Source organism: Sphaeramia orbicularis, chromosome 2 (genome assembly GCF_902148855.1).
Source record: "Sphaeramia orbicularis chromosome 2, fSphaOr1.1, whole genome shotgun sequence".
NCBI classification, from domain to species: domain Eukaryota; kingdom Metazoa; phylum Chordata; class Actinopteri; order Kurtiformes; family Apogonidae; genus Sphaeramia; species Sphaeramia orbicularis.
This window is the reverse complement of record NC_043958.1, coordinates 17215665-17238325: the sequence shown is the minus strand read 5'-3', so window position 1 is coordinate 17238325 and position 22661 is coordinate 17215665. Positions and strand designations below refer to the sequence as shown.

Sequence of the window (22661 nt, the reverse complement as noted above, 5' to 3'; positions counted from 1 at the left end):
TTATATAAACAGTGCCCCCGTAATTGTACATATAGGAAAAATAGACTGGCACTTTGCTAGTTCTTGGCAGTTTCAACCTGCTGCGCCTGTTTGATATGTGTGTCGCATGTGTCTAAAACAGGAACCTCACATCCAGAGAGTCTGGCACACAGTTTTGAATAAATCCACCCCCTGGTCTTTTGGCTCAGGGCCGGATTCTCTTTGGAAATATGCAGCGGAAGACGGGTTACATTACAGGAGCCTCTGAAACCAGATGCTTTTCTTGCTTGACTATGAGGAAGGAGAAGCAAATAGAGAGCGAAAGGAGAGAGACATCAGACGAGAACAAAGCCAGGGATAGGAAGGGCATGAGGGTTGGAGATCATGACTTAGGCATTTAGAGAGAAGTACTGAACTGAGACTCATTTTCATACATAAAAAACAGAATTATGAATGTCTCACCACAGCTAAGATGGAAAAAAAAAAAACTGTAATGCGTTTTCTAAAATAAACACAAGAGAGAATAGAAAAGGCAGAGTATGTGGGAAATAACAAATATATGAATGAATCATTACTGTTAGACATTTCTGTGCATTGCAGAGACTGAGTTGACTTTAATTTGTTGTAGTTGGCTCTTGATTCATAGGAAGGGAGATAAATGGTGACATATCCCTTCATTACATGTGTTTTTATCATTCCCATTCTTAAATAGCCATGGAGAATTGGCCAGTTAATTCACACAAAACCCAAACATGATAATTTTAGGCCATGTTTTTCCTCGTGCACCTTAAACAATACATGTATCGTACCTGCTAACGCGCTACCTGAGCTAATTGGCCTCTAGGGGTTTATCTATGGGCCGAGCGTACAGCATAAATACTCACGCAGGTACCTCTGTCAGGACGAGTTGCAGCTGATGTCAGATATTTGATTTCCTCTCGAGCAAAAATGCCTGAAATAAACCCTGACATGCTGTGATTTATCAGGGGAACAGTGGCAATGATCAAACCGCTGAACTGTGTCAAAGCTTCCTGCGTCATGCTGCATTTCTGAGCACCCCTCCATCTTTGAGCTCAGTGTTTGTCTACCTGTTCAAATGCCGCCCACCGCCTGCCTCCATTCTCTTCCACATTTTCATTGTTTTCCCGGTCTGGTGTCTCTTAACCATACACTGCTCTCAAAAATGAAGCAGTGTTGATCGTTTGTTATCATCATCTCTGCTCGGATAAAAGAAAACAACTCATCTCGGTGCTGGAATTAGGAACTAAGAACAAAAGGCCTAATTAACTCACTGAATATGAGCTGGTTTGAGAAGTCAAACCTAACTTGCACGACAAAATTCTCCTCATCTTTTTATATGATAGATAGCAGTGAGACATTTTACACTGAATCTGTCTTAAGCTGTGTACACAGGCAAATACAGAAGATGTCACAGTAGGCAAATTTGGGGGAATGGTTATCTTTAATACCTTTCTTTATGGCTTTTATGTTTGTAAAACCTTTCCATTGAGGCATAATTTCCTTTCCCACAAAAAGGGTCACAGATGCATAAATGAAAAAGCTTAAGGTCTGCAGTGTCTGCTTTTATATGAGATAACAAAATCCTACAGAGCCAGTGATATGACAAGAGGAATACTGCGGATTATTCTTTTTGGGCCCTGAAGATCTTCGTTGAGTGTCTTGTTAGTGTTTGCGCGTGTGCGTGTGACGGCGCGTGAGGGTTGGGATATAAATTTACTTTAAGCAGGGATTGGACATGGGAGGATCAATCGATGCAGCAACCCTGATATGCAGCCCTCGCTTGTATGAGCAGAACACGGTCCATTAACACAAGTACCTTAAATACACAAAAAACAACCTTTAATTTTTGACCAAAGCTGGAAAACTGCTGACCTTATTACCAGAAAATGAGTGAAAAAGTAAATATGCCTAACACTTTCCATCAGAAATGTTCAGATCATAGTGTTCACATCCTTCAACTGTAAAATTAGTTAGTAATTAGTAAGCATGGTAGTTTTTATCTGTTAAAGATCCTATGTAATATAACCAACTTGCGGGTAAAGTATTAAAAGCTGGTCAGATAATCCTAGACAACTTAACTCTTAACTGAGAGTTTAGTGCATTTTGTAAAGTAGATTTTTTACTAGGCAAAATTGTAATCTATTACTAGTGTTATTTTTTGTGGCTTTAATTTATAACTGCTTTCAATATTGATTAATCTGTTGAATATTATATCAAAGATCGCTTCCTCACTTTTGCTTCATATGACTGGATAAGAGGGTTTTCACTTTTTTAATTTCACAAAAATGATTATGTAATAGATGAAATCGATTGTTTTTTTCCTAACAATTGAGTTGAATAGTCACTGCAGCTCTGGTTTACAGTAATGGATTATCAATTTGTCGTCATTTCTAATCACGTAAGAGTTGATTTCCTCTTTTAAATCAAGCTTCGTAGAGGCACTTCCACATCTGTCACACCAGCTTGACCTGTAAAGTCCTGCAAAACCATTCTGCAACTCACTGAGAGCCATTTACACAGGTCATGTGTTCGGCGCAGACATCGTTCATTCATTTCTGCCTTTTTCAGTCTGGATTAGCTGCTTTTCAGCCCAGTTAAGTCTCTGCCTCTGACTCTTTACCCCCTCCTCTCTGCGCTCCCTATAAATAGTGGTTGACTGTTTCTCACCAAGGAGCTTTTGCATCTGCACAGGAGAAAAAAAAAACAAGTGTTCTTTGCTGCCACCTGTTGGCTGAACACTGCAGTAAGTTACTGAATCTTCCCACCATAAATTGACCTTAAGAAGCATAATTGAGAGCTTGTTTTCAAGGCTACACATGCATCATACATCATACATCAGTGCTTTGTGTGTCTGTGTGTTGGAACAAAAGTGCGTTGAGGACCTGAAGAGGCTTTCAGTTCTGTTCTTATGGGCGCATGGGCCATTGCAAACACACACAGACTGGCCATTGTAGCCTTGGAGCTCTGGCTAAATTAGCAGCAGCCTAGATTGCCCGAACCTCCTCCCCCTCCCCCTTATACTCACAGCCTCGTGCGCACAAGCCGCTTCTGGCCTCGGCGTGCTGCAACAGCCTCACAAATATTTGCTCTTCCCAACTGGAGAGGAATGAAGTTGTTATTAGAGCCCCCTCCAGCTCTCTGTACTTACAGTATTCACTTTTAAGTATATGAGGAGGTCTTGGGCTATCTTTAAGTACTTTGACCAAACTTCTTCTTCTGGCCTGTGGGAGAGATAAATTTGAGAAACACCGATGGTGCAAAGAGAGGCACCGTCATATTTTTCTTCCTCCCTTGTTTCAAAAGAAAAACTGCTGCTTCTGCTGTATTTTGTGCTGATAAAAATGGGTGGTTTGTTTCAACAAGGGCTAACTGCTGTTATCAGCAAACAGCAGACACTCCTCTACCCCTGCTGGCTTCTGTGGTATTTGGGTTATTTCATAAAATGCAAACTGTCAGCTCTCACTTACCACCTCGACTCTGGTGTCAGTGTTGAAGAGCTGCCAGCAGTTTGGAAAAAGTTTGGAAAAGTCTGAACTGGATCTCTTGTATACCGCGTTCACATTCTACAAAAAAAGCACTAAAATGTGGCGTTTGGCTTTGGCATCAAGCAGCATTTATTCCAAGGTCGAACAGTTACATCTACACAAGCTCCAGCTCCAATCAGCAATAATGGAAACACAACAACTCAGCATATCCACTATGTTTCACCCCTTTTCTGGCCCCTTTCCACAGCACATTATTTACAGTAGGGAGAACATGCAACAGTGATTTTTGCCCTTCGTATCATACAACATGTAACACAGGCAGCTCTGCAAAGTCGGAGAGTTCGAGAGGAATTTATACTGTTTCCTGTTTTCCACTAAATTTTAAATGCAAATGTGACAAACCAGAAAAGCAAATTCATCTCCTGGTAGAGTTAAAGGAGTCAGTTGCCTATTTTAGGTGTTGACCTGCATTTTAACACACAGATATACGCCCTAATTTCTTGTATAAAAACAGCATTTGTGCTCGTTTTATCAGTGTGCACTCTCATCAAGGTAATCCACTTATTTTAAGTCGACTCTTTACTCGCATTTCTGACAAATTACTAAAATAAATGAGGGTTCATGCTGTATCTTGAGTGTTTTAAATGATAATGGTCCCAATTAATGCCCGTGTTCAAGGATTTATTCTTTGTGCAGAATATTATGCTTTAATAGATGATCGGAGAGAAAGTAACAGCGAATATTTTTCATGAATATGGTAGAATGAAGGCGTGCTAAGGAGAGGCAGATTGAAGGTGACGGTCTTTGTGTAAAGGATAAAACAGTTCTGTCTTACACTGATTTTTGTTTTCTTTTTTGTATCTGAATGCTAATAGATTTGGTACGCTCTTGATATTTTCTCTCCCCTGCAGCTGTTTGTGGGTCTGTCTTTCCCCTACGAGGGTCCTGCCCCCCTGGAGGCCATCGCCAATGGCTGTGCTTTCCTCAACCCCAAATTCAACCCACCGAAAAGCAGCAAAAACACAGACTTTTTCAAGGGCAAACCCACGCTGAGAGAGGTAAGATCATCAGAGAGCCAGACTACTTCTCTGGTGATTTTTCGAATGCGTTATCAGTCAGCTGTGCCCTAACCTCTGTTCTCTTGTGCTCTGTGTTTTTGGGTTTGCAGCTCACCTCCCAGCATCCCTATGCTGAGGTGTACATCGGTCAACCTCATGTCTGGACAGTGGACATTGATAATTCTGCAGAAGTGGAGAGAGCCATCCGCTCTATACTCAGCCAAAAGGTAATTACTGAAAATGCTGATTAATGAAGTGTTTTAATATGAATGCACATAGAATTTAGTCCTTCATTTGTACAAAAATTAACATATTCATTCAGTATAAATAAGTAACACTAAGGTTAGTCTCATAATAAATTAATTATTAAAAGGAATTATTGTAATTTTTTTTTTTTAAATATTCTTTATTAGAGAAAATCATCTACAGTGGTGGAAGATGTACTGAAATCCTTTACTTGAGCAAAAGCAGTAATACTGCACTGTGAAAGTACAACACTACAAGTAAAAGTATAGAAGTATGATCAGCAAAATGTATTTAAAGTGTGAGGAGTTGTCAGAGATTCATATTGTAGCTGCTTCAGTATGTGTGTTATATTTTACTGCTGTACATGCTTAAAGTTAATCTCATTTTAATTATTTAACTGCTGTTTTGTAGTTTAATCTGCAACAAGGCATGATGTTCTCTGAGATCATCATATATTTGTTTTGCCATTTGAGAACCTATTGTCTCTAAAAAGTCAACATGTTTTTAGCGTATTTTGTAAATATTATTTTCATCCTGGAGAATAAAACCTTACAAACATTAAGAAGCTGTCAGACCAATGCTATGGAAAAGGTACAATATTTGACATAAAAATATAGTGGCTGACATAAAGTTTAATAGAATGGAAATACCACCATATGACCACTGACTAATTGCAAATCATGTTCAATTGTAAATGAAGCCAAAGATAAAATATGAAGGAAAGTTTGGAAACAGGAAAGAGATCCTCTTCCATCTTCATGTCCAGGGCCCATGCATATTTAAAGCCCAGGCCCAGGACCTCGTGTTGTGTTGTGCTCCGCCAAGTGGGTCGGAACAATGGCTTTGTTCATTGGACAAGCCTGTGGAGCCTCATATGCTTTGTGAGCGGTGGTGAGCTGCAGCCTACCAGGCTCCGGCTTGGCTCGCACACCCTCCCTCTTCTCCTCCTCATCTTCCTCGGCTCACAAAGCCACGGAGAAAGCAGCGACTGACTTAACGCAGCAACAAAGGCCTCAGTTGTTGGTCCTCACTGTTTGAAGTTTTTCCTCTGCAAATGATAGCCTATGGAGGAGAACCCGGGTCGACTGCACTCAAAAGACACGGGTACAAAGCGCAGACAGCTGGCTAATATTTCACTAGTCTCAGCTCTCTCTGCGCCTTCATGTATAGACACACAAATATGACAACTTCTCTGTGTGTTTTGTGTTTGTGGTCAGATCGAGCCCTATTTGCCGTATGAGTTCACCTGTGAGGGGATGCTGCAGAGAGTCAATGCATTCATTGAGAACCAGGTACTGTCTGCACATATATGTTCTCTGTTCAAATACAGTGGGATATATACTGTATACGACTTTATATACATGTAAGTGAAACGATTAGGATTGAATGGAACATGTGAGAACAGGTCATTCCATATCAACTTACCTTGATTTTGTCATGTCATGGATTCTTGTAAGATTCATAGTCACATGAAAACTCATCTTTAAACTGTTCTATGTTTCAGATGAATATTAACATTTTCCCATGAAAAAGTTTCAAACAAATTCATAAAAGACAGTTGGTTGAAATATGCATCATAATTTGTGTTTTTAAGCTCTCAAACTATGTTTACAATTAGTTTAATGTTTAATGAAACTTCTTGATATGATTTGAGTCTTTATTTGGATAACATAAATGCATTACTGTGATTTCAACAACTATTTAAATAAATACATGTTCTTGGATGTTCAGTACAAATTGCAACACAAATCAGTCAAAAATAAATAATAATCATGAGACAAATGACACACGCAAAAAAGTATTTTTTTTTTGCATTTTTTTTCCTTAAATGTGAATTATTTGTTGAAACCTATATAATCCTTCCAGTTGTTCTTCAATGTATTTCAGAAGCAAATGGAATTTTTTTTTTTAGAAAACACAACTTATATCATTCCCACAACTTTTGATCACAACTGCACAGTACACATACTAATGTTGAAATTGAGCTCCAAAGACCAGACTTGAGAACTTTTCAGCTCCAGTAGCTAAACATCTGGACAGTGTCAGTCTGTACAGTGAAACCAAAGATGACAGAGAAGGAACATGAAAAAAAGGCTTGTTTTGAGTAAAGAAGGACTTGAATAGAAGTTTTCATGATAAAATTTTCCAGAAAATCCATGACATGAATCAGGACATAGAGCTGACATGCGATGAACTAGTTGCTTATTTTTGCCATAAACACCAAGTGATCTGTTCATGTTGTGTATTAGTGTTGCATTTCAGTTGTGTGAAATCGTGTGTGTGTGTGTGTGTTTTCAGGACTTCTGTCATGGTCAGGTCATGTGGCCTCCCCTCGCCGCTCTGCAGGTCAAACTGGCCGACCCCGGACGCTCCTGTAAGCAGGTCTGTCAGGAGGCCCAACTCATCTGCGAACCCTCCTTTTTCCAGCACCTCAACAAGGACAAAGACCTGGCCAGGTTGGACACACATGCTTTAAATAAAATGAAAAAAAAACAAAACAAAACAAAAAAAAAAACATACAGTTCTTTTAATGGATGCAGACACACCTTCTTTTTAGGTGTTATTTTAAATGTGTCCATTAGATGGCACTACAACATCGACTTGAGTTCATGCATGCACTTTGTCATAGAGCACTGAATATTGATGAACTACTGTCTGTAGTGTCAGGTTATTACCACTGGAGGGCATACTATTTATCAAACCAGTGGAAGGTTCATAACTGATGCGGCTGCAAATTCATTTTGTTCTGACAGGTCTCTTTTTACCTCTTTTATACTTTTTCCGAGGAATACAGCGGGGTAGGCCTCCAAACAATTCTACTGTTTGATGACAAGAACAATAGGACAGGAACAATATAAATATATGAAGTTTAATGTAGCATTTTTTTTTACTATGTAATTACATATACATAAATATTGCCTTAGGGGGGTGTTTCCAAACATTTGACTGGTATTACACATGTCAAATTAAAATGGGTTTAAAATTTAAAGTATGAGTGACATTTATGAATCTAAATTATGTAAATATTTAGCCAGAGTTTCCTTTTTCTGAGAATCTTTCACAACTGAAGAAAAGGTATTATGCCCTTAAGGTGTACAGACTTGGAGGCTTTGCTAGAAGGCTAATATATTTGATTGAGGAGGTAATGTGTGGAGTTAATTTTAAAATCAGCTCAAACCACACATACACCTATAAACAATCATTTATCTACATTCCAACAACTTTTGTCAAATCATGAAAAATCTGTCTCGAATAGTAGAGGACAGAAGAAGAGCATGTGACTTACAAGGGGGTGTGACATCTTTTATTGGTCTAAAATGTGGGAATAGATCTGGGACCTTGTGCACAGTGGATTTAAGCGTATACTCTGCTCCCAAGCACTTCTAGTTCCAACAGCTGGATGAGTGGTAATGGCCACGAGCTGTTCAAGCACTGATTTAGAAAGTTCTGATGAGGTTGATTTAGAAATAATGAAACAAGTTACAAGTAGGAAAATTAAATCGGAGGAACTACACAAGGTACACTCTTTGAGGCCCTGTCCACATTTATATCCATATTGCATAAAATGAGCATTTTCCTATGCATTTTCATCTATATCAAAACTCCAATACATGATGAAGTGTCATGTCAGTTCACACAACAGAAACAACATTTATCCCTGTTTGTGCCATATTTGGTGTCTGTGCATATGAATGCATTTTTGTCTCTTAACTTTTTTAGGTAATAATTATTTAGATTTTGACTAATGGTACAGTCTCATTAGTATTAACTACTTACTTACTTATTTTCTTATTTATGGGTAAGGTTAAATTGATTGAATGGACATCACCTGTGTAGGGAGGGGTGGATGTGAGGGGCACTCACTGTTCTTCTCATGTTTCTTCTCAGTAAAAATAAAAGATCAGACTATACAACAGACAGCAGTGTTTGGATTTTGAGTCACAAAACTGATTCCCTTAAGGTTGGAAAGATTAAAGAGATCAAGACTAGAACAATAAGAATACCTAAGACAATCCTGGTTTCTTTATGTAGTGTTAGCCTGACCAATTACAAGTTTACAGCTTAACTTTTGGCATTGCTGCTCCACTTCACTGACAGCCAAAAGCCTCCGTGTCTGCTGCAGCTGATATTAATTGGTCCACAGTGTCTGCCAGATATGGAAGTTTGAATGTTTGTAGTTGGTTTTTTTTGTTGCGGTTTGAGTAATTGAACGCATCTTGGGCTCAGGTTCGGCGTGGACTGCCAGACAGTGGAGTCAAGCGCCGACACGGTGGTCCCGGCCTACAGCGAGACCCGTCACCACTGCATCTTCCAGTCGGACCTCCTGCTGTTCAGCTGCGCCGGCGCCCACCAGTCACTGCGACGCATCTGCCCCTGCCGCGACTACATGAAGGGCCAGGTGGCGCTGTGCAAAGACTGCCTATAGCATCAGCACTCAGGCCGATAGGAGGGGTGGGGTGGGGTAGATGGAGGCTCGAGCAGGTTTGAGGGGATGGACGGTGGTGTGAAGTCAGCGGAATCGTGAAAGTGTGCGTGACTGATACACACTCCAGGACTTCACCGCTGCCTGTCAGACACACACCAGACTTTTAACGACACAGACAGAAAGACGTTTACGGATCTGTGTGTGTTGTTCATCATATTTATTGTTTTCTCTAGCTGCCGGATGTGTAGCAGCCCTCAGACTCATCAGCAGTGGCCGTCCTGAAAGCAGATCCTCTGTGTGTACGTGTGTGTGGTGGCGGCAGAACATCTGAAGGGACAGCAATGGACCGAGGAGCCAGTAGGGTCAGACTAAAGCCCCCATTACGCCACCCCGCCCTGCCCCCTCCCCTGCTCAAATCTGAAACTGTTTATTCTTTAGGTAGGTTTGCACTGGACTGGCATGCCTGAAGGCCCACATACACACATTTACACACACACACACACACACACACACACACACACACACACACACACATATACACGGGTCTAACAGACAGCGTCTAAGGAAGAAGTTTTACACTGTAACCATCTCGTTCCTCTCCTCTGGACAGAAATGATGAGAGCGGACATGTAATGTAGATGTCTAGATTTTTATTCTGGAAGCTTTATCGTTTCCTGTCACATACTCCAGTCTCCCTTAGAAGACGTACAAGTCACCGGCCCGTTGATTTCCATTCATTTAAATCTAATTTGCACACATTTGAGACATTTTTAAAGCTTATTTATAGTTGTAAACAGACTTGTTTGTCTCTGTTTATGAAAAAGGCCAGTAGAGAGTTGTAAAATGTTTCAACACGTCATGCGGTACTACACACACCAGGAGATCATTCTCTGTAGCTAAAGCTGCTGGAGTCATGTTGTAGGATGTCGTGGCGTTAAGTTGTAGATGTTAGATTGTCGTCAGTGCAGTGATAACATCTAGATGCGTCGCAGCTCGGGCTAGGAAGGCAACCTGCCTTATTTACAGTGTAACGTGTTTTTCCAAAGACTCCACAGCCTGCAGAGAAACATCGCAAACTTTACAAAGGTGTTCGTCTTTGTCTTTGTGTACACGAAAAGCAACAAAAACAACGGACCCACACATCTGCCAGACAATAGCTGTAAATCTTTTCAAGCCAACTGTAAGTTATTGCAGCTAAACAAGCCAACAACGCGTTCCTGCGGAGCAGCCGGAACGCAAAAACCTCGCATCTCCTTGTTTTCTTCGGATAATCGTTAGGTTCTTAATTTGCCTGCAGATTTTTAAAGAAACAAAAAAAAAGATAAAAATAAGATTCATAGTTCTTGTGGTGAATGGAAAAATGCACTACGTTAATGTATTTGCAGAGGATTTAACAAAATATTAGTAACACTGTATATTGTTCATATGGGTTTAAAATTTTTCTTTTTTATTTATTTTGTATACAGATCTTTATCTCTGTTTTGCTGGAAATCTTTGTTTTTTATTTATAGAAGGGGCGTCTTCTGTTTTTTTCTTTTTATATAGATTTTATTTATGGAGAGTAATTTAAGGGGGAAAAAATACAAAAAATACTGTAAGCTTGCTCACCTTCGAGTGTATGAGAGGGAGGGGTTTGGTCTGCGACTCTTTATCTTTGAGCAGTGGTGAGAGGAGAATGGTTAAAGGAGGAAAAGGGTAAATTTGGTAGTCATCAGGTTTTGTATTTGGAATATTTAAGGCAATAACTGGTATGGAAACATTCTTAAAAACTACAAAGATAAATGAGGATCAGGTCAGATGTAAAATCTAATTTCAATTTCAACTCACTCACCTCTCACCACTGCTTTTTCAAGATGAACAGCCGAGCCGAGAATTTGCCGAATTTTTTTGTGAAAGCCAGCAGGAGCCTCATACACAGACTTTGATTTCCAATCTCAGTTTCTCTCTGTTTGCACGTGTTAATTCAGATTGAATGGCACCGTTTTTTTGTTGTTGATTTTTTTTTTTTTTAAGCTAAAACCACCTCCGCTTTCTCACTGTGTCAGCTCAGACTGTTTTTATTTTATCTTTTTATCTTTACTTTTTTTAAGAAAAAAAAAAAAGTCAGTGATCTGCCGCCAAGTTAGTGTTTCAAAGAACATGATGTGCCTTTTTTATGGTAGAGTTGGTTCTAATTCTGTTGTAGCTGTTTGGTGTGTCCGATCAGGGTTCAGGTCAGGGTCACGTTAAACGATTAAACAACACTCAATACATAGCATTTATCTAAAGAATCTTGGATCAGAAACCGAAATCTAGTTTTAGCCCCCCTTTCATTAATTTATCTAATTGTTCAAATAAGTAAAACATTAAATTTGTTTGTTTTTCAGCTTAATCCTCCAAGCTATCAGAAAGGATCATATCAGCGTCAGTGTGTCAGTACAACAGATGATTCAACATTAGAAGCCTGTCATGTGTTTACATTCAGTCATGCACTTCTACAATTTTCCCTCCATTTTCTGATTAAATTCTACATCACCTATAACCGTGATGTAATCCATATTGCATTATTTCAATACATTTTCTGATTTCTTGCTTAAAGTGAACACTCAAAGTATGTTTTTTTTGCACATTTTACATCATGTAACTGAGGAAAAAGCGAGCCGATGTGATATTTGTGAATCTTTTTCAACTCTACACACTGTACACTGTTGTAAAGACACACACAGGCCATGACAGTGATGTTTTCCTTTCATATAAGCTTCAGTTTAGGCCAAGATTTGTCTTGGTAAAAGACTCAGGTCTTCAGGCCAGAATTAGAAATACAGCGAAAAAGATGTATTCTCTCTGAACCATGTCAGTTTTGAAGTGAGCAGCTGAAAGAAGAGAGGTTTTTCACATTTTTGGTACAGTAAAAGCCTTATTAGTGTTTTTTTAATTTCTGTCAGACTTACTCGGAGCATGCTGTCAATCAGATTATCAGATGTTTCATATAAGTTTCAGTAAAAATCAGCTCCGGTTCTAGCTTATCATTCTTATCTCTTATGAACATCGAGCTATCAGCAGATGTTTTGAAGAACATGGTTTCCTCATCATTCTCTGTCTTTGTTAACCTCAGCATTGAATGTCTCCGTCATAAGAATAAAGAATAAAAACAAGGAAAAAAGCTACTTACAGTCATGCAAACATGTACCAATCTTTGTTTTTCAATCTCAAATTTGTTTCAACGCTATCAGTTTGCATCCGGTGTCTGAAACACCTGAGTGGTGATGATTGTGGTCCAAGCAGTGGAATCTAAATAACGCCGTTTTCACAGTCCTTGAAGAGTAAGAGGGATATAACTTTATTTTTAAATAAACCTTTTCTCTGTGACAAAAGGCTCTGACTCTGGTTTAACATTTGTTTTACATCACAGCAATACAGTTTCAGTATTTACACCAGTCCCACAGTGTGTGTGCATATACACACATCCAACAGATTTCAGAAATATAGAAAACTAAAGTATGAAGGTACCACTTTTATACCTGAACAGAAGACCTTGAATCAGATGAAACACAAAGCATCACAGAAGCTGATTAAATGAGTCTCACAGCACAGTGTGTACATTCAGTTACAGCCACTGTAGCAAGCACAGACTTGAGGAAAACATGAACACTCTGCAAAATTAGCATGTCCCGCCTCTGGAATTAATGACAGACTCCCAACAGCTGGAACTCCACCTGATAATTACATTCACGTTCCACAGTCGCCAAACACTGATCAGTAAGATTAAGGCTTTGGAGTTGAAAACCGAGCACAGATGGGATGGAGAGGAACTGTTTTGTGCAGCACTGTGGCTGTGATATCAAGGTATTGTAACATGTTGATATATTCTAACAAATATTAGCGTTATTTTAAATAAATTCAGCAGTGAATCAGAGAATCTTGTGCTTAAAATACCGTACATGATAGAAATTTGCCAGCAAATAATATTCACAAATATATTCCTGGTTATCACTTCTTGTAAATATACAGTACCTACAAATAATTTGCCAGATAAATGTGAAATTGCACCTTTAAATACCAAAACAAACAGCAGCTCCAGATAAGAGAGGACATAAATTGACTCTTTGATCCATTAATAAGAAGATAAATATTGACTTGTCATTTCTCCTAAACTATATGTCACATGACTGGGTTTGCAGACCAAGCACACATGTAAAGATTAACATGAGTCGTTGCATACGGAAATGGCGATAGTGATGGAGCGACAACAGTTAAACTGTCCCACTGAGGCGTCCTGTGATCAGCTGGATCATACACAGTAGATCACAATACCTTATCAGTACAAGTGTGTGTTGGTAGGACAGAAAAAGCTGGAGTGGAATCTTTCACAGTACAATATTGAAATATATATAGACAAAGTTTTCCTTCATACAAGGGCTGAGCAATCTGACATCCTAATATTGCAAACAGTTTGGCATGTTCACTACTTTTCTGCGTCCTAAATCTGTCATCTCTAAAAGTGTTTGATCAGACCACTTTGACCTGCAGGAGTGTGTGGAGTGTGTTGTGGAAATAAAGCCTTGAAAACTTCAGACAGCAAAGAAATATAGCCATATAGTAATCCTGCTTTATGCAAACGCATTACAGAAAAAACAGTCAATCTAATTTCATTAATAACCTTTGAATATATAAATAAACAAAGACTCATGATGCTAAAAACTATGATTAAAATGTGTTCGTATTAACCCTCAAAGACCTGAACAGCCATCTGCGACCAAAAGCTTCTACAGATATAAAATGTTTAATCATTTTTGTACCACTAATCATCAATAATTGAGTTAATTCAGGTAAAAAAAGTTTCTCAGCTTTTCATCATCATCAGATATGACCTGATTGATTAGATTCAAAGGCTCTAGTGAATGTGGAAGCACTGTCATCTTCTCTTACATTGATCCACAAGTTTTCAAACACATTCTGAGCTTTGATTAACATCTATACAATAAGTAACTTAAAACTAGGAAAAAAACGTGCTTTTAACTGGTAACAGAATCACTTAGGGAAGTTTAAATCATCATTTTTAGGCTGCCACAAAAATAGTTCTGGGCCTTTAAAGGTTAATTAAATCGGTCAGATTTTAGTATTATAAATACTACTATCTGTGCGACACTTATGGTATTAAGTCAGCTAAAACTAAGCAAATTCAGTTAACTGGAAAACTTAATAACAGACATGGGAATAAGTCACATAGGTCCAAACAACAAGCAAGTCTTGAGTTTTAACTTTAAGTCTGAAGAAACTCCTAAGTTTCTGGATTTGCAAACAGAAAATTATCTGTTTAGGGGTCAAAACATTTTCGAAATCTCTCTGACGGGACATTTTAGAGACAATCTGGCAGATTAGTGTTGCTAAATGACCCATATTTTTACTTTTAAATTAATTTTTGCTTTAGTTGGACCATAAGGGATTATCCAAAACAAGGAGCTACTTGATATTGAAATAAATGTTGGAATGGCAATCAATTAAAGTTCGCTCTCTGATGGGACATTACTGTGTTTTGACCATTATCAGTCCTTTAAGTCTCTTAAGCTATTACTAAACGAACCGAGTAAAGTCGAGTTCCTGCTATAAGTCAAGCAAGTCAAGTCATATCACTTTTAATGATATATCCGTCATGAAAAGTGAACATAAGTGTGAAACGGCAGGAAAATATGGACCTAGTGTTTACTTCCTCAGTGAGTAAATTTATTTGTGTCTCATATTTATTTAACAAAATGATGTTTGGTTGAAAACTGATGAAAACCCTTTTGTAGTCTGGTTGTAACTCACCTACATATAACAAGAAGTTTGGAAAATTGTGATTCAGAATAATGTGATCATTCAAAAAAAAAGAAAAAGAAAAAAAGAAAAGATCTTTGAGTCAGATTGTCCAGCCCCTCCTTACTCAGCCTTTACAATTATTCACATTTGTGTAAATAGTATGTGCTCATCCTGCTCAGTAGATTGTGCAACATGTAAATGTACAAATGATGTGCAACTGGTCAGATGTCTGCCTAACTCAGACCAAGCCAGTTTCAGTGATTTCATTTTTGTTTCATTTACAGTGGACTGGAGGCAGAGTCAGGCTGTCACTTCCTGAAAGCCAAAATCACTGATTTTCACCGTCCGGGACTGTAAGCTGCTGCTGGCACCACGGTAGCTGAATCAGTGCCCACTCACCAGGGTCAGTCTAGACAGATATCGTAAACAGCATATCACATGTTCCTAAGCCTCTGTGGGTGTGTATTTCTCTCAGCCATGCCAAATAGTTGTTGTAGTGATACATCTCCTCTCTTATCCTAAAAAAAGGAACCACCTCTAATACTCCATTGCTACATCAGCTACATCAATCATTTTGAGCTGCAACACTTTATAGCCCAGCTGAGCAAAGGCCTCTAGGAACTGCGGGGAAAAATAAACTGCTGTGTTGTGACAGGGTGACGAGGTGTAACTGAAGTATTGTACATCAGCTCTCTGTACAAAAATGTGCTCCTTTTCTGGAGGTGGACTCAGAGTGGGCCATACATCTCCGGTACGTTGCAGTCCCTTTCCATCTACAACAGAAATTACAACTTTGTCACTTTCACAGTATTGTTTGTACTTGATGCGTCTCCCTCTTTAACCCTGTTTAAATAGCATTCACCGCTAAAAGATCATAGATAATATATGTACACCAAATTGTAAAACACTTAAAAGGTGCCTAGAGTTGTATCCACGATGACTGGATCATCAGTCCAAAATCTTAAAATGAGTGAAAAGGAGGAATTTACAGACACTGGCATCTCAGGGACTGAATGTCATAGTCTTCGAAGGGACCGTTTGGACCATGAGCTGAAGAAATCCCCGTCCCTCCTGTCAGTCAGCCCCTCCCCACCCTCCCCCTCCTCCTGTTTTCTTCTTTGCCCATCCGGCCATCACTCAAAACGCTCGTAGTTCCTGGTTTGTCGGATCCGCGGGATCATATCCAGCAGCAGCCTGAAGGACAAAATAAAGAACATGCGTTTAGGATTTAACTCTATACAGACTCTTTCTAATGAACAACATGCAGCAAAACAGACCTGTAGGCTTTTATAATGATTTAATATTCAAGCAATTATGAGGTCCCTTGTGTTAGATTATCACAATTATGGCTCGGAAATGTCTCAAATTAATTCATTTTTTTTTTAACAATGTAGAAAAATAGTAAAATCCCTGTCATTACATCCTCTAGATGCAATGATTAGTACCTTTAAGATTAAAAACTGAACCTGTTTATTTGATATAATACATTGACTGTGAATACATTTCTCCATCCAGTGCCTAACATGATTTATTTGATGTAAAACTGTATTTTTTTAAACAAATAATACACAGTGGCACCCATACAAATGCTGAACTTTTATTATATGTATCCATCTTGGATTGAGTTCATGTAGCCAGACAAAAAAATATTTTTGGATTACTAAATAAAGTATACACACATAGGTCAAAAATCACACATTTACAAGTATTATTAATAAATATGGTAACTAAATTAACATATTAAAAATTTTAAAGGTGTTTTAAAGCTAATGTGGGCCAATAACAGTAATTAATATATAATATTTGTACATTTCTGAAACATTCCATATACATATCACTGATAATCAATAACCCTTGAACTGAACTGAGCAGTAGTGAGCTGTAGGATATGGGAACAAATTAAAGAAAATAAATCTTGTGACATGAAATCAAACGGGTAGAGTGTAAATTTCCCGCTGTAAATCAAATAACAGTCAGAAATTAAAATGAATAATTTTTGTGCATTAGGAAGATAGTGATGGAACACAGAAATAAGAATGTGTGGTCGAAGTTTCGTATTTCTACTGACTCCTATTAGAGGGTTTTATGAACAAACTGAGTAAACTCACTTGACTCCGTAGCCAAGAATTATGAGGCCTATGAGGACACCTATTGTCCCATCCAGGTACCACACTTTGGGTTCATGCTTGAAAACTTCAGCACTGATGAGGATGGAGAACCCCATGATTCCACCAACCAGAGAGTTGAAACCTGGACAGAGAAAAAACACACCTGAGCCAGCCACTCACAATTTTACAGTTATGAAACCTGCTACATACTCTGCGATAACAGAGAACTTCCTTCTCATGAGAACAAAATGATGTTTTTTTGTTCTAGCACCATGGACAACCCTCCCACCAGTGCCACCCCTGACATCGAAGTGCCGCCCCAACCATGGCCATATTTTGTTTCATATACACCACATGCACATTCTCAATATGGATATGGGCACGGGTAAAATTAAACAAAATGCGGGTGGGTAGCGGGTAAGGAAATGAAAAAATAAAAGAAGATTCATGGATGAAAATAATTTGCAGGACATTTAATGATGATGATCATCTAATTTCACAGAGGTTGATCCAAAACCATTTTGTTTTATTGTGAATTGAGCTTAACCGCCACCATCATTGAGCAGCACATATTAGAGATTTACTGATGGCATGTGATTTAATCAAAAATAAAGCCCTTAAAAGTGAATTACTGTTTATTATTATGGGTATGAGTGGGTGCGGATTGGACTTGGAAAAAAAAATGTGGGTAGCAGATTGGGTTGCGTACTCAGCTTTGCGGGTATGGGCGGGTACGAGTTTGGAAAAGTGGACCCGTGCAGGACTCTGAGCTGAACTACTTGTAGTTTTACAAGCTATGCGTGCAAAGTAGCTTCTCCAACACTGTGTGTTAGAATGTACTGCTTGTTGTGTCCTGGCTGCTGAGGCTAATGTGGACATGTGACATTGACTGCATTCACGCTCCTCATTCCTGAGATGCCTCTAAAGTGTGACAGATATTAAGAAGTCATCTTGTAAAACTAAAATGTAATTGGCTGCAATCTGTTTAAGGAGGTAAACAGAGGCATGTGATGTCTGTTAACTGATGTGGCGTGACAGGAATATAAGCATCGGTTTGAATCGTCTGTTTCCCAGAGACGCTAATAGGTGACATGATGATTCCTAGTGCTCTGATACAAATAAAGTATCACACTGGAAGTCAAGAGGAAAGTAACGCACATGTTGAATGGACAGACCCACATTGTGTAAGTGGCCAGTTCATTCAAAGGTCTACAGCCCAGTTTTTCCTTGGCTTTAAACTTGGTTATACACTGACTGAACAAAATTAAAAAAAAAAAAAAATCTCCATCTTGATTTAACTAAGCAAATAGTTCAGATCCTTCCGTTGGATAATTACTGCAGTGATTAATATGTTTCAACAGTAACAAGTTCTTTAACCCTTTAACTCAGGGGTCTCAAACTCATTTTCTTTCAGGGGCCACATTCATTCCAATTTCATCTCCAGTGGGCCAGACCAGTAAAATAATAACAGAATAACCTATAAATAATGACAACTCTGAATTGTTGTCTTTGTTTTAGTGCAAAAATCCCCCATTAAATTATGAAAATACTTACTTTTATAAACTATCCAAACAAAAAAGATGTGAATAACCTGGAAAAACTGAAATTTCTTAAGAAAAATAAGTGCAAGTTTAACAATATTATGCCTCAACTTATCATTTCTGCATGCACATTATGGATCAGATCTACAAAGACACTAAACACTTAGTCACAGGCTGAAAATTGTTAAAATTGTGCTTAATTTTCTTTAGACATTTCAGGTTGTTCATATTTGTTCAGGTTCTTCATGTTTTATTGTTACAGGATAGGTTGTAAAGGTAGATATTTTCATAATTTAATGTTATTTTTTGCACTAAAACAAAGACAAAAATTTGAAGTTGTCATTATTTATAGGCATAGTGTAATATTTTTTTCACATCAAACTGAGAAGAAAATATGCAATCATTATATTCTGTAGGTTATTATGCTGTTATTTTACTGTAGATCATATTGGTCTGTATGTGGAACCTGAACTAACATAAATTTGACAGCCTTGACTGTTGAATTTTTGCACTTTGCTAATTCATCCCACGGGCTGGATTGGAACCTTTGGCAGGCCGCATTTGGCCCCCGGGCCGCATGTTTGAGACCCCTGCTTTAACTGATGCAGTGAGTAGCTTCTCATTTCTTAAACAACCATCAGTCTGATAGAGAGCCTAAAGATTGGACTGTGTTTCAATGGCAAAGAGAGTGACAGCGTCATTAAGACAGATCAAGTGAGTACGCATCATGCCTTGTATATTCCTACGGTACAGGCATGTGGGGTAGTGTCATGATCTGGGGTTGCTTCAGTTGTTCCTGTCTGGGTTCAGGAATGTCCTAACACAGACTTATTCCAAGATGACAACATGAGGATTCAACAGGTTCAAACTGAGAAAGAGAACCATGAGATGTTATTTTCACACATGGACTAGACACCATAGAGTCAAAACCTGAACCCCACTAAGGATATTTTGGATGGGATAGAGAACATTTTACACAACAGTCCAACTCTCCTATCATCAGGAAAGGGGAATTAAAGTTGTGACATTTACTGTGACATTATATACAGGGGTTGGACAAAATAATGGAAACACCTTAAAAAATCAACAAAATATAATTTAATATGGTGTAGGTCCACCTTTTGCGGCAATTACAGCCTCAATTCTCTGAGGTATTGATTCATACAACTTGTGAATTGTTTCCAAAGGAATTTTAAGCCATTCTTCAGTTAGAATACCCTCCAACTCTTTTAGAGACGATGGCGGTGGAAATCGACGTCTTACTTGAATCTCTAAAACTGACCATAAATGCTCAATAATGTTGAGGTCTGGGGACTGTGCCGGCCATACGAGATGCTCAACTTCATTAGAATGTTCCTCATGCCATTCTTTAACAATTCTAGCTGTATGGATTGGGGCATTATCATCTTGAGGTGAAGGTGTTTCCATTATTTTGTCCAACCCCTGTAAGCATTGTATAGCAAAAACGATGCCAGTGAATGTATCCTATAGTAAAGCTAAAGGCGCAAATTACATATTTGAATTGAGTTGACCCTTTTCATTGTCTGAGCAGTGTACGACTCCACAGTGATGATACACGTCAATAGTAGTATCAGCAAATTTATAGCAAATGTGTATTTAATGGGTTAAAATGGCTCAACACACCACTTACTGTTTTAAAATAATCCTGAACTGTGCCAGGGTGATGCAAATGCAGAGTCAGCCTCGAGAGTCTTCTCTACACAATAAACTTAGCGTACAAAAATCAATGTTAATGTCCTCTCATCTAAGGTGCGCAGCCACCCTACCTTTTTACATCAGCCTTTGACAATTTGCTCATTTACTGAGGCTGTAATATCAGTATCCAAAGCTTTTAGACTCTTTTTTTACTCTTATTTAGCCAAACCACTGCTGTTTTTACTTATTTTGTTGGGAAAAGCATGTATAAAGACTGGGTAAAACTATTCTAAATATAGTGTCTCACTTAAACTGATATTGTTTTTGTAGGAGGACCTTTCTTAGGTGGCATCCACACCTCCTTTAAATCTCCTGTTTTTTTTTATTTTAGCACTTTGCACCTTCATGCAGTGGGTAGAGTGAAGTTGGTTTTCTTAAAGGGCAAGAAAAAAACTAACCATAAATAGTAGTGATGATCTTGAAAGTGCGATAACCTTAAAGCGATACCTACCGATCTGGCATGTCACACAGCACTTAGTAAAAATTTGAACTCCCTCCAAAGCCCGGCCCACTTCCCCCTGCCTAAGCTCTGACGCTCCCCTCCTCACCTAGGAAGCAGCGGTAGAAGCGGAGGTGTCACAGTCCACCCTGGCGTGGCTGTGGACCCCTTCCTCAGCAATCAGACACACCCTCATCCACCTGCATCTCCTTTATCATTAGGAAACCCTGTATTTAAGGGTCTGGTCTGTGGATCATTGTGTTCACTGCACCTCATCACCTACAATAAAGGCTAAACACAGTCGGGCGGACTGTGCCGTACTGTGAGCGTGCGGAGTCTGCGTACTGTCCGTGGACATTTGAGGTTTCATAGTCGATACATTTATCATCCTACATCGTCTTACATCATGTGACACCAAGTATCTGTATGCAGAGTCCACACATTTGTAAAAATTGAGCTTTGTGCGGAAGTATCTGCAGAGTCACGTATGCCTGACTCCCGGACTTTATCACCATCCTTCATTCACCAGACTCTGACTGCTGCAATCGGGTTTTGCTGTTTGTTCCCTTTGGTTGTCGTTTCTGTTAAAAAAAATCAGTTTTTTCCCTTCAGCACCGTGCATTTGACTTCTATCCATTCACAAAGGAGCAGCGCGAGTGAAAGGTCAGATTCAGAGGCACCAGTATCTGATGTGGGATGGTGGTAACCAATGATTTTGATCAGAAATATGAGAATCAAACATTTTTGAGTTTCAAAACCTGGTAGATTTCTTTTATATTTTAGTTTGCCACACGCTAGATTACAGAAGAAAAGTGTAAAAATGCCACATACGGTATAGCTTTAATGTTTCACGCTGTGTTCGCCTACCATCAGTGATGAGGGCTCGGCTGGTGAGAACTTTGCCGAGCATGAACTTGATGACAGCGAGGATGATGCAGACCAGGCCACTTACGATGGACACACTGAACAGGAAATCATCCTACAAAAGACAGACAGAGAAACAGTGAGTCAAAGTTTTTTTTTTCCTGCTTTGGGATCTGTTTTGTGTTTACTGCTCTTTTACTGGTGTCCCTCAGGGTTTTATCCTTGGTCCACTACCACTTGACTCCTGAATCAAACCCATCCTGTTTCCCTCTGAATGGATATAAGGTATAAATGCATTCATCACGTCTAGAATTCAGTACTGCAACTCCCTCCCTTTGGCATGAATCAGAAATGAACTTTTTCACCTCCAGCCTCAGAACACCTTCCGCTCCTACTCCATTAACTCGCTGTTACTGATCACTTTTAAAGCACATCTGGGTCTGCCTCCAAGTTACAAACCTGACCTCCTAAACCCATATGAGCTATTTTGCAGCCGTATATCCTTGAGTAGGGCCCTGTTGGATTTTTCCCAGCGTCTAGGCTCAAATATAAAACTTTTCTGGGCTTTGGCCGTCGGAACCCACATAGTTTAAGAGAAAAGATTTGCAGAATCAGTAACTTTTTAAAACCTACTTTTACAGACTTTATGTGATACCACTCTTTTATTGTTTTTATCCATTTTTGTTTTATTGGTTCTCATTTATTTATATATATATATATATATATATATATATATATATATATATATATATATATATATATACATAGATAGATAGATAGATATTTTTAAAAATTCATTCACTCATTTTTTATACTTTTTTTTGTACCATTTGTGTTCTTGTATTTCTGTCTACTCATTTAAACATTTTCTGATCTTATGCTGAGTATTTTGCACCTTTTGTCTTGAACTTTTCATTAATTATTCCTGAATGTTGTCTTTCTTTTGTTTGGCTTCAGTGTTTTGTTTTTTTTTTACTTTCTGTTATTACTTTACCTTCTC

At 38.6% G+C, this 22661-nt stretch overlaps 2 protein-coding genes across 3 annotated transcripts in view; one reads left to right on the top strand and one right to left on the bottom strand.

Moving 5' to 3' along the window:
- The window catches only part of mgat5 (alpha-1,6-mannosylglycoprotein 6-beta-N-acetylglucosaminyltransferase), a 95976-nt gene extending 84630 nt beyond the window's left edge, over positions 1-11346 (top strand). For both annotated transcript variants that reach the window (XM_030156444.1, XM_030156451.1), the window contains 5 exons: positions 4397-4543; positions 4654-4770; positions 6007-6081; positions 7088-7245; positions 9017-11346. In XM_030156444.1, coding sequence (XP_030012304.1) covers positions 4397-4543; positions 4654-4770; positions 6007-6081; positions 7088-7245; positions 9017-9215 — 696 coding nt within the window. In that variant the 3' untranslated portion in view covers positions 9216-11346. The remainder of the gene's footprint in view (positions 1-4396; positions 4544-4653; positions 4771-6006; positions 6082-7087; positions 7246-9016) is intronic.
- A 782-nt stretch (positions 11347-12128) lies between these two features.
- LOC115434767 (transmembrane protein 163-like) overlaps positions 12129-22661 on the bottom strand; it is a 44012-nt gene continuing 33479 nt past the window's right edge. Inside the window, 3 exon segments of the mRNA XM_030156901.1 lie at positions 12129-16187; positions 17102-17243; positions 21665-21776. Coding sequence (XP_030012761.1) covers positions 16127-16187; positions 17102-17243; positions 21665-21776 — 315 coding nt within the window. The 3' untranslated portion in view covers positions 12129-16126.